Source organism: Artemia franciscana, chromosome 1 (genome assembly GCF_032884065.1).
Source record: "Artemia franciscana chromosome 1, ASM3288406v1, whole genome shotgun sequence".
In the NCBI taxonomy this organism is placed as follows: Eukaryota; Metazoa; Arthropoda; class Branchiopoda; order Anostraca; family Artemiidae; genus Artemia; species Artemia franciscana.
The window spans coordinates 33931010-33943680 of NC_088863.1; the positions used below are offsets into that span (position 1 = coordinate 33931010).

A 12671-nucleotide genomic window follows, 5' to 3' on the forward strand; every position below is an offset into this window, starting at 1 on the left:
GGCAACAAGTTACAAACTTTGACCTGTGCTTACATATAGTAATGGTTATTGGGAAGTATGCAGGCGTTTTCAGGAGGATTTTTTTGGTTTGGGGGAGGGGTTGAGAAGAGGGGGATATGCTGGGGGAACTTTCCTTAGAAAATTTGTAATGGAAGAAGAAAATTTCCATGAAGGGAGAGCAGGATATAGGCTACTAGCATTATTTAAAAAAAACAATTAAAAAATAAAAGTGAAAAAGCTTTTTCAGCTGGAAGTAAGGAACAGCAATAAAACTTAAAACAAACAGAAATTATTACCCATATGAGGGGCTCACCTCCTTCTAATACCTCGCTCTTTACGCTAAAGTATTTTCAGTAATTTCAACTACTTATTCTACGGCTTTTGTGATTCAAGGGGTCATTCTTAATGAATTGGGATAAAATTTAAGCTTTAGTGTAAAGAGCGAGGTACTGACGATGGGGCGAATCCCCTCATATATGTAATAAAAACATGAGAATACAAAAGTTCTTTACGTAAGCTAATTTATAAGTTACGTAAATCTTTTACCAATAAAAAGATTCGTAAAAAATTAAAAGTTCTAGTTGCCTTTTTAATTAACCAAAAAATCGGGGGGCAACTAGGTCTCGTCCCTCGCTCTTTTTTTCTCAAAATCATTCGATCAAAATTATGAGAAAGCCATTAAGCCAAAAAAAAAATATGCAAATTTCGTTTTGATTATTCCTCTGCGGAGAGCCAAAATCAAAACATGCATTGATTCAAAAACGTTCAGAAATTAAATAAAAAAAACAAGTTTTTTTAACTGAAAGTAAGGAGCGACATTAAAACTTAAAACGCACAGAAATTACTTCGTATATGAAAGAGGCTGCTTCCTCATCAACGCCCCGCTCTTTACGCTAAAGTTTTTTACTGTTTTAAAAAGAAGAATTGAGAGAAAGAGTCAAACCTTAGCGTAAAGAGCGGGGCGTTGATGAGGAAGCAGCCTCTTTCATATACGAAGTAATTTCTGTGCGTTTTAAGTTTTAATGTCGCTCCTTACTTTCAGTTAAAAAAACTTGTTTTTTTAATTTAATTAAATAAGAGACGTCTTGACAGGTCAAGATCTAAATGAAGACTGAACACAAGGAATGAATGTACACCTAGTCCAAGAAGTTTTTTTACTAGAATATTGTGGCAAATTAAATCAAAAGCTTTTCTTAGATCTATTGCAATAAGGTTAATCCAAGAATCTGGTTCATCGAGTTTTTGCAAAATACTGTCAATTATACTTACTAAGTAATGAGATGTAGATGTGTTCGGCATATTTTCAAACTGCCTCGGATCAATTTTGTCCAGAATACGGTCTTTCAGCCATGCTGCAACAGAACTTTCATACACTTTGCTAAAAAGGGGTGTGATGGTGATCGGTCGGACACCCGAAAAATCATTGGGCGCATCTTTTTTTGGTATTGGTGTAATGAACCCATTTTTCCAAATTGAAGGATACTCACCTGTTTTTGTCACCTAATTAAAAAGGAGTGTTAGGGGGCCACTAAGATAATCTGGAAATGCTTTGATGAGATCGACGGGAATATCTACAGGGGTAATGCTTGTTCTTTTAAGCCTTTTTAATTTAAAAAAAAAAAAAAAAAAAAAAAAAAAAAACACTTGGGACTCTGATATTAAAGGGAAATCAAAAGACTCAGGAGGAAGGTTGGGTACTTCCACGCTCAGCAAAGGCGGGAGGGATTGCACAATGTAACCCAGATGTTTATTAGGGGAGTTGGCTGTTACGACGTCGTAAAAAGGATTCCGTTTGCTCGCCATGGAATCCCTGCACCACACCTCCTACGCATCTATTTCTCTTTTATTCGTTCCATACTTGAATACTGTTGCCCTGTATGGCATTTCGGGCTGACTAGGGAACAGTCGGACCGGGTTGAAAGGGTGCAATACCGTGCCCTCCTAGTAATCTCAAAAGCCCCAAAAGTACCGTACATATCCCTCTTTAATCAGTTTCAACTTTAAACCCTTCAATCTCGTCGTTTAAAACTCGCCCTATCCTTTGGCAATAAAATCCTGTCCAGCCCTAAACACTGAAATATCCTCCCGCCCCAACATCGACCGGCACGGGTAAGGCAACTCAGGGCCGTTGCAGAGCCTGTACCGAAACTTCAACTTGTGACTGTGTCACATGCTCGTTATGAGCTTAGTTTTGTGCCCTCGTTTGTTAAGTTGTTTAATGCTGGGTCAAATTTTTAATCCGGATTATTGTTGTTAATTGTATATATTATAATTTTGTGAATGTTAATTTTGACTTGTCGACGGATTTTTGTGTGTGCATGACAATAAAAACTAATAATCGGCTCTGTCCGTCGCATTTTTTTTTAAATAAAGTGAATTTGAATTGAAATGAAAATTGAAAAACGTCTGTCTACGATGTTTTGGTCGCCCGCCAGCCCCACCCCTTGAGAAATGGCAAAGATAGTATTATTTTTGTGCCATATGGCACTTCCAGATGGTAGAATTTACAAAAAGCACGTTGATATAAGAAATAGCTTTTACAGGAGCCATTAAACATCTCTCTATGATGACCTAAAACAAAAAAAAAACAAAAAAACTGGGAGACAAGATAAGTTCTATCCATGCAAAAAAGTGACTTTCCTTGTTGCTCAAGGTTAGGGACTGTAATTTCCCTGTATAAGGTTCTCGACTATGCCCATTCCAATGAAAATTTTTTATTTTGATGTAAAGGTATTTTTGAGGGGTTTCAGGCTTTTTTTCGAAATTACCATAAATCTGTTTTCAAATTAAACTTTTACTTTTAAGACGAACCGAAATAATAGTTATCATTCCTGAAATAGTATAAGATGAAATTTTTTTTACACAAGGCGTTTTTTTATGCATATTATTTAGCTTTTGGTTACTATGGGTTGTTGTTCGCTCTTTACTAGGTTGCAGCTACTGCTGCAATCATGATTGAAAAAAGGAAGAAAAAATCTGCCTTCAACGGTTTTTGATGGCTTTTATTCTTGTGACTTCAAAACAAAACTTTCTTATGAATCATTTTGACAGGGATTTATATCATGACTTTAAAAAACAATTCCAACAAGACATTCCAACAAGGCTGAGCATATAAAGATTCTAACTTGTGTTTTACTCAACGATATTGCCTCATTTTTGCAGAATATTGAAAAACTGATTACGGTGGTTCTTAGCACGAAGGTTCAGTTACAGCTAACGTTCAGTTGCATGGGAGTTCAGTTGCACGGACGTTTGGTTCCAGGGGGTCACTTGCACGTTGGTTCAATTATAAGGCGATTCAGTTGCAGGAGGTTTCGGTCGCATGGGGATTTAGTTGCACGGGAGTTTAGTTACATTTTGTTTTAGTTAAATGGGCTTGAGCTTCACGGGTTCAATTGTGCGAAAGTTCAGTTAAATGGGGCTCAGTTGCGCGATAGTTCTGTTGCGTAGGGGTTCAGTTGCAAGGGAATCAGTTATACTGGAGATCAGTTGCAGGGGGGCTCAATTGCACGTTGGTTGAGTGACTAGGGTTCAATTTCTTGGGGCTCAGTTACACGGCGGTTCAGTTACACGCAAACTGGTTACACAGTCCTTGTTTTTCAGGAGTCGATCTTAAAGAATTGAGACAAAACGTCATCTTTTAGCACAGAGAGTGGGATATTGAAAAGGGGATAGACCCCCTAATATGCAGAATAATTTCTGTTCGTTTGCAGTGTTATTGTTGCTTCTTACTTTTAGTAGCAACACTTTTTTGTTCTTAAAATTCCTCATCATTTTTCAAATAATCCTTGGAAATCTGCCCCCTCAATGGAAAACCCTCTCCGAAAAATATTTCTGCTTAGAAATTCCCTCTCACGTAAAATCCTTCCATAGGAAATTACTCTCGGACAATTGTATCTTCACTGGAAATTTCTCCCAAGAAAATTTCTTGCTTAAGATTCCGCCTGAAAAATACTCCTTAGAATACTTTCAGTTGAAGAAAGCCTCGTTTCAATTAATTTTTTGATATTATTAAAGGTCATGGTTGAATCCCTCCTGTTTAGAAAATATTTCCTGGAAATTCCCCTCTCTCCCCTCAATGGAAAGTTTATCCAGCAAAAAATATCTCCACGGAGAATTTCTCCTGGTGATAAATCCCCATGGAGAACTTCTCCTGTGGTAAATCCCCCTCCCGCTTAAAAATGCCCCAGAGAATTCTAACACCGGTGTAAATTTTCCCCGTCAAGTCTCGAATTTTCTCCGTATGAATAGTGGATTGCTAACGAGAAAGCAAAACAAATAAAACGAACTTCGGATACGCATTTTGAGAAATTTTAGCCGTTTAAATTTCACTTTGAAAGTTAACCCTGACTTACATTTGTAAATGTAAGGGCCTGACTTACATTTTGATGGCAATACTGTGCAGTTTAAAGAACATGAGAAAACAACAAGAAACTGAAAAGTAAATTATATACAAAAATACTAGTTAATTTTATTTCTTTTTTTACTATTTCTCTAGAATTGAACAAAGATTAGTTTGCTTTTAGGCACCATTCTTCAACATTTCTGAATGAAATTGAAGTAAAAAGTAAAATGTTAACAAAAAGGGGTTCTTTTGAAATATTCAAATAGAACTTAAGACTTCATATTTAGATTGTTTGTTTGTCCCTATTTATGTCATTAATATTTATTATTTTATTTATGATGACGAAAAAAAAATATCCAAAGTATATACCGTTTTGACGAAGCATAAATATTACTTCAGTCCTTACAGGGTTGCAGTTAAAGCTTGAAATTCTTAATATAGTTCTTTATTAGTCTTGGGTTAAAAAGCTAAATAATTATCCTAAGTGATAGTTTTATCAATGATATTTTGAATTTAAGTACTAGGCCTTAGGTGTCTGTATAATAGTCTCTTACTGACCCAAATCCAAGTAGCACGTGGAATAATGATCTAAGGTGGTTGGAACTATAAGGAAAGAACAATTATTCTCGTAATATTTTATTTTACTAATAAACTTATTTAATGTCTTCTCAAGGCACTGTCTTGCCATTCTTCTCAAGGAAGACACAAAATTTCAGCATGCTAGACTGGACGGTGCAGTTTTGAATTAACTCCTTTCTGGATTTGTCTCTCTTCTTTCTCTAAAATAATTTTTCGAATGTTAATCACTTTAGCGCGTATTTCTAGACTTCATTCGTTCCCTATCTAATGAAATCTTATTAAATAGTTTGTGGTAACGAACTGTAGTATGAAGTGACCTGGCTCAATAGTAATCAAAACTCCAAAAAACAGAATTTTGATACCAATAGTTACATCAAAAGAATTGCATTTTAATGTTGATTGTAAATATATAAGTTTTATCAAGTTTAGTCCTATCCAATAAAAGTTACGAGCCTGAGAAAATTAGCCTTATCTCAGAAAATAGAAGGAAACACCTCCTAAACGGAATCTAACGAAAATCACGCCATCAGATTCGGCGTATCAGAGAACCCTACTGTAGAAGTTTCAAGCTAACATCTATAAAAATGTGGAATTTTGTGTTTTTTGTTGTTTTTTCCCCAGGGGTGATCGTCTAGACTTAGTGGTCCTAGAATGTCGCAAGAGGGCTCATTCTAATGAAAATTAAAAGTTCAAGTGCCCTTTTTAAGTGACCGAAAATATTAGAGGGCACTTAGGCCCCCTCCCACGCTCTTTTTTTCAAAAGTCACCAGATCAAAATTCTGAGATAGCTATTTTTTCAGCATAGTCGAAAAATCTAATAAAACTATGTCTTTGAGGACAACTTACTCCACCACAGTCCCTGTGGCAGGGCTGCAAGTTACAAACTTTTTGACCAGTGTTTACATATAGTAACGGTTATTGGGAGGTATACAGACGTTTACCGGGGTATTTTTTTGGTTGGAGGAGGGGTTGAGGGGAGGAGGTTACGCGGGAGGATCTGGCCATGGAGGAATTTGTCATGGGGGAAAAGAATTTCAAGGAAGGAGGCGCAGGTTTTCTAGCATTATTTAAAAAAACAATAAAAAAATAAATATGAAAAAGGTCTTCCTACTGAAAGTAAGGAGCAGCATCAAAACTTAACACGAACAGAAATTATTACGCATATGAGGCGTTCACCTCCTCCTAATACCTCACTCTTTACGCTAAAGTATTTTTAGTAATTTCAACTATTTATTCTATGGCCTTTGCGATTCAGGGGTCATTCTTAAGGAATTCGGACAAAATTTAAGCTTTAGTGTAAAGAGCGAGGTACTGACGAGGGGGCAAAACCCCTTATATACGTAATAAAAACATACGAATATAGAAGTTTCTTACGTAAGTTAATTCATACGTTATGTATATTTTTTTACTAATAAAATCGTTCGTAAAAAATTAAAAGTTCTAGTTACCTTTTTAAGTAACCAAAAAATTGGAGGGCAACTAGGCCTCCTCCCCCGCTCCTCTTTCTCAAAATCGTTTGATCAAAACTATGAGAAAGCCATTTAGCAAAAAAATAATAATATGCAGATTTCGTTGGATTATTCATCTGCGGAGAACCAAAATCAAAACATGCAATAATTCAAAAACGTTCAGAAATGAATTAAAAAAACAAGTTTTCTTTTAACTGAAGGTAGGTAGCAAAATTAAAACTTAAAACGAACAGAAATTATTCCATATATGAGCAGGACTGTTCTCTCTTCAACGCCCCACTCTTTACGCTAAAGTTTTTTACTGTTTTAAAAAGTAGAGTTGAGAGAAAGAGTCAAACTTTACCGTAAAGAGCGGGACGTTAAGGAGGGAGCTGCCCCCGCCATATACGGTGTAATTTCTGTTTGTTTTAAGTTTTAATGTCGCTCCTTACTTTCAGTTCAAAAACTTTGATTTTTGAAAAGTTCAAAAACTTTTAATTTTCGGGTGTATTTGCTTTTCTTTTTTGAAGTTCGAGGCTAATTTATTTGTTAAACTTATTTACTTGTTATCTTATTATTTGTCAAAATCAATACTAGTTTTACACTTTATAGCTTACATGTATCTTGCTGTTACGAAATTTTTTCCAGGTCATTTTTTGTTTGTGCAACAGACTTCTGCTAAATCTAAAAATCCTGCTTGTCGTCAACATCGTATAGCATTGAGTGGAAAAGAAAGCTCTAATAATCAAAAAGATGAAAGAAGGCTGAAGAAAAATAAGAAAAAGGAAAGAATTGAAGAAGAAAGGAAACGATCGGAAGACTACGACGAAGTTTCATGTAACAATATCGCTGCTATTTCCAGCCCTCAAATGATAAATACAGGTGATGGTTGTAAACTAAGGTTAAAAACACACATGAACAATTTTGAAGGTGGAAAAGTGAAGATTATCTTGGAGGATGCTTCTCATGCAATTGTTGCTTCGGCAGTGCCTGTAAATTCTCTCAATAAGTAAGTTGACTCATAAATGTCGGTAAATCTACCAAATCTTAAAACAACAAAAATAAATCTTCTTAATGATTTATTTAGAAAACAAGTTATACTCAGGAATAAGCAATTTGTCGACCAGCATTTTGTTTGCTTAGGTGTTCAACAGGTTGGGACTTTAACTGGATGATTATTTCGGATATTGTTTTATATCCTTTAAGGAATCTTTTTCTTTCAATCTGTTTTATTGAAAACATTTCCTTAAATTTTCTGAGATTTGCTCTCTTTGCATAGTAAAATCTAGCTAAAAATTGTGCACCAACAATATGAAGCTCGGAGAAAATAATATCTAAATAAAAGCAGCCTATATCCTTTCATTTAACACATCATATGCATTAAACTAGTATGCTTTTATAGTGATTAAATAAAAAAAAAAACTAATTTTTTTAGCTGAAAGTAAGGAGCGACATTAAAACTTAAAACAGACAGAAATTACTCCGTATCCCTCGCTCTTTACGTTAAAGCTTTTAATTGTTTTAAAAAGTAGAATTGTGGCAAAAAGTCAAACTTTAGCGTAAAGAGCGAGGGATTGCGGAGGGAACAACCCATTTCATATACGGAGTAATTTCTGTTCGTTTTAAGTTTTAATGTCGCTCCTTACTTTCAGCTAAGAAAATTAGTTTTTTTTTATTTAATTTCTGAACGTTTTTGAATTAATCCATGTTTGGTTTTGGCTCTCCGCACATAAATTATTAAAATGAAATTTGTATATTAATTCTTTTTTTTGGCTAAATGGCTTTCTCTTAGTTTTGATCAGACGATTTTGAGAAATAAGGGGTGGAGAAGGAGGCCTAGTTGCCCTCCAATTTTTCGGTTACTTGAAAAAGCAACTAGAACTTTTAATTTTTTAACGAACGTTTTTATTAGTAAAAAATATACGTAACTTAAGAATTAACTTACGTAACAAACTTTCATAACCTTATATTTTTATTATGTATATGAGGGGGTTTGTACCCTCGTTAATACCTCGCTCTTTACACTAAATCATAAGTTTTGTCCCAATTCCTTAAGAATGATCCCTGAATCAGAAAGGCCGTAGAATAAATAGTTGAAATTACTAAAAATACTTTAGCATAAAGAGCAAGGTATTTATCTCCTCCTAAATACCTCGCTCTTTATGCTAAAGTATTTTTAGAACCCCTCATGTGCGTAATAATCTCTGTTCGTTTTAAGTTTCAATGCTACTTCTTCCTTTCAGTTGAAAAAACGTTTTCACGTTTATTTTTCATTGTTTTCTTATAGTAATGCTAGAGAATCCTGCGCCCTTTTCATTGAATTTTTCTTCCCCCATGACAGATTCCTCCAAGGAAAGATCCACCCCCAAACAAAATAAAATCCCCCTGAAAACGTCTGTACACTTCCCAATAACCATTACTATATGTAAACACTGGTCAAAGTTTGTAACTTGCAGCCCCTCCCCCAGGGATTGTGGGGGAGTAAGTCATCCCCAAAGACATAGTTATTATGGTTTTCGACTATGTTGAACAAAATGGCTATCTCAAAATTTTGATCCGTTGAATTTGGGAAAAAATGAGCGTGGGAGGGGGCCTAGATGCCCTCCAATTTTTTTGGTCACTTAAAAAGGGCACTAGAACTTTTCGTTTCCGTTAGAATGAGCCCTCTTGCGACATTCTAGGACCACTTGGTCGATACGATGACCCCTGGAAAAAAAAAAAACAAACAAACAAAAAAACAAACAAATAAACACGCACCCGTGATTTGACTTCTGGCAAAAAATACAAAATTCCACATTTTTGCAGATAGGAGCTTGAAACTTCTACAGTAGGGTTCTCTGATACGCTGAATCTGATGGTGTCATTTTCGTGAAGATCCTACGACTTTTAGGGGGTGTTTCCCCCTATTTTCCTAAATAAGGCAAATTTTCTCAGGCTCGTAACTTTTGATGGGTAAGACTAAACTTGATGAAACTTATATATTTAAAATCAGCATTAAAATGCAATTCTTTTGATGTAGCTATTGATATCAAAATTCAATTTTTTAGAGTTTTGGTTACTATTGAGCCGGGTCGCTCCTTACTACAGTTCGTTTGATTCCACATATGAAATATTTATCAAGTTTGAAACTACTTAGACTACTTCTTCCATTTCGTTAATCAATAATTTTCTAGAGATAAAATGATTTCGGTCAATGATTTTCTTAGAAATCAGTTTGATCTTGAAGAAATCACACGACTAAATTAACCATATCTGAGAACCTTGCAGCAAGGGTTACCAGCCATTAAAAAAATATAAATTTTCCCCAAGAAGAATGGTTATGGTTGCGTTTTTTTCCTCCATTTGTGATCACTCAGAACCAGTTAACATGCGTCATTAAGAAGATACTCATTAAAATGGCAATAAATAACCTCAGTTGCCTTTCATAAATAAGACAAGAGGCTGTGTCACTGAAAAGATATATTCTCTTCCATTATCTAGTGCAACTCCACAATTTTGTCCCCAAGAAGGCCAAAGTACTATCGGTCGTAAATTTGAATATTGCCTTTTGATAGGCTGTAAACCTTTTTTGATTGATTGTGACTTAATTGAAGGTTTGTTAAAATGCCTACTAGCTTTTAGGGTAAGGGTCAACAATCTTTCTGTGAGTTGGTGGGAGGCTACCCAAAGCCTCGAAAAGAAAAATTTTAGAGAATATCTTACTACTATCTCCGAGAAGTCCCTAAGGCAATTCCAGTAGTTGAGATTGTGTTTGTAGACCATGGTACTGTTTTTCCTTTGGCTTCCAAATCTCAGTAGAGCACGATTTTGACGACAACACAAGTATTGGCCGCAATAATAGATTCAGATTCGGAGTAAGTGGCTTTAGATTTCAAATGAACAGCCCTATTCAACTGTAAAAAAAAAATGGACAAAATTTTATATTCACTTAACCACATTGAGCCTCAGACAAAGAAGCCAATCGTAACGTGAACATGGCCGTTATTAAATGATAACTGGGGCAAAGAAATCATCCATTAAAAAAGGCACAAAACTCTAGAACACTCACTATATACCAAAGCCAACCTATGAAAAAAATGATTCATAGTCTTTCAATCAAGAATATTGAATCTTAAGTTATGTAGCCAAGCGAAGCCGTGAAAAGGTGACTCACAGCTTCACAATCAAGAATAGTGTAAGAATTCATAACAAAAGGAGAATTCAATTTGCAAATTATTGATTGCCCTACAACATTAAACAGTTACGTATCAAGCAGAAGGTTCTAGAATATCATGAGAGGATTTTTGGTTATTGACATAGAAAGTTTTAGTACCTTTTTAAGATAGCAAAAAGATACTGAGTCACAACAAAGGGGTGTTTTCTGCTATTTTGAAATGCAAAACAACAATAGGGTCAAAGAGAACCAAAAGGATATCGAGTGAAAAATATGACAAACCAAAGCAAGTTAAATCTATCGATTTTTTAAGTCTTCTGGTTTGAGAGACTATAATATCGTTTCGTGGCGTCCTCTTTCCTAAACATACACACAGTAGATAAGAGGCTTCATGACGTTATATGCAGTGGTGTTAAAGTACGTATAAGCTATTATGGAGGAGATTCAAGCTATCTTTTTTGTGTGTGTGTGTGTGGGGGGGGGGGGGGTAGAGCTGTAACCTCAAAAATTGTAGTAACACCTCACATCTTATTGCAGAAATATTTTAAGTTCAGATGGGAGCAAATAAAATATTATCAGTGCAGTGTATTAAACTTGAATATCAAAAACAGAGCTGAAAAAGAGGGCCTTTCCTCACATTCAAAAGACACTTCAATTAAAGAGTTATCATTACAAACTATAAGCAAAGAATATCCGTTGTCAGTAGAAAATAGAACTTTTAAGTCATGCTGATTCTGAATATACAAAATTTATTAAGTTTAAAGTTTCTCCTCAATTCTAACAGCAACTGAAAAAATTTGCATCGTTCTATAAAAATGGTTTAAAGACCTCCAGAAAGTGATGCGATTTAGATTAAATAAATAAAATAGAGCTAAACATGCAATAGAAGCCTAAAGCCATTATTTACAAAAAAAAAAAAAATGAAATTTCTTATTTTTCCCGAGGTCGATGGTCACGAATAATGCTTTTCTTTACTAGATGGTCAAATTTAAAAAGGTTTAAAATTAGCTTCTTTTCGCACCAAGACAGGACTTTTGTTCTTTTTCACACCAAATCTAGATTTAGCACCGAATGTTACCGAATAATTTAGCACCGAATAATTTAACACATTTTTGCACTGAATATGTACCTTTCAAAACAGCAACAACAGAGTTTATGGGCCAATCGGTCCCTTTAATGAAATAAAAATAATTTTTTTTACAATTTTTGGTTTTAACAAAGGTTTCGGCCGTCAACCCCTACGTCTGAATTGGTCAAGTTCTCCTCAGTAGATTGTTAGGCCTCACAGTATTGTGTGAAAATGTAAAATAAAAGGAATTTAATATCAGACATTATAAAAAAGGGGCAGCTACCCTCTGTTCAGGTCGTTTAAAGGGGATTTAAGTTGACCTTTGATAACTTTTGTCGTTCAAAAGGGAAGGGGAGCTTTCAATATTTGAACAAATAAGCCATTTCCTAAAATTATATGATACAATCCTTATACAAATTAGCCACAAGAAAAAATTGAACGTTGGACACATGTCAGTTTTTATTAGGGTAGCATAACTGTATTGACTCTGATTTTGGAATTTCAAGTCCCATTTCTTCCTTCTTCAAGTATTTCAAAGCAGACCCCTTGTGTTTGAATTCACATCAGTATTTTGTAGTTGTTTGTAACAAACAACATCGCCGAATTTGCTTATTTTTGGAGACAATAATTGAATTTCAAAGTCTAATGTTGATGCAAAACCGAGAATATTTCGAATCTGTTGTTGCAGCATTGCGAGGAATGCTAAGGTTGCTGTACAGTCTTTAAACTCCTGCAACCCTCCGAGAAGTGCTATTCTCGTATGCAATTTTTTTGAAGAAAAAGAGTAATTTAAAAAGAAATGGTGTTTTCTTGAGGATGCTTCAGCAGACTAAGGATATGAACCAATATTTTTCTTTTGTACTGTTGAGTAATAAAGAAAAAATAAGTTCGAATAAAATGCCTTCTTCTAACATTGAAAAAGGTTGTTTCCTTTCCTCTGGTAGCTTTTCGTTCAGATGACCTCTATGAGACGTAACGTAACATATTTCATGAAAAAATTATTTGAGTACAATGATCGTATTTTAGTTTCATACAGTGAAAGCCTTTCTCAAACAAAAATGCTTTGTTTTCAGCTTA

The 12671-nt window shown here is 34.9% G+C and overlaps 1 protein-coding gene across 3 annotated transcripts in view; it reads left to right on the plus strand.

The window, feature by feature from the left end:
- The window catches only part of LOC136028895 (leukocyte tyrosine kinase receptor-like), a 244527-nt gene that overhangs the window by 83343 nt on the left and 148513 nt on the right, over positions 1-12671 (plus strand). For all 3 annotated transcript variants that reach the window (XM_065706861.1, XM_065706864.1, XM_065706871.1), the window contains one exon: positions 7021-7381. In XM_065706861.1, the coding sequence (XP_065562933.1) occupies positions 7021-7381 (361 nt within the window). The remainder of the gene's footprint in view (positions 1-7020; positions 7382-12671) is intronic.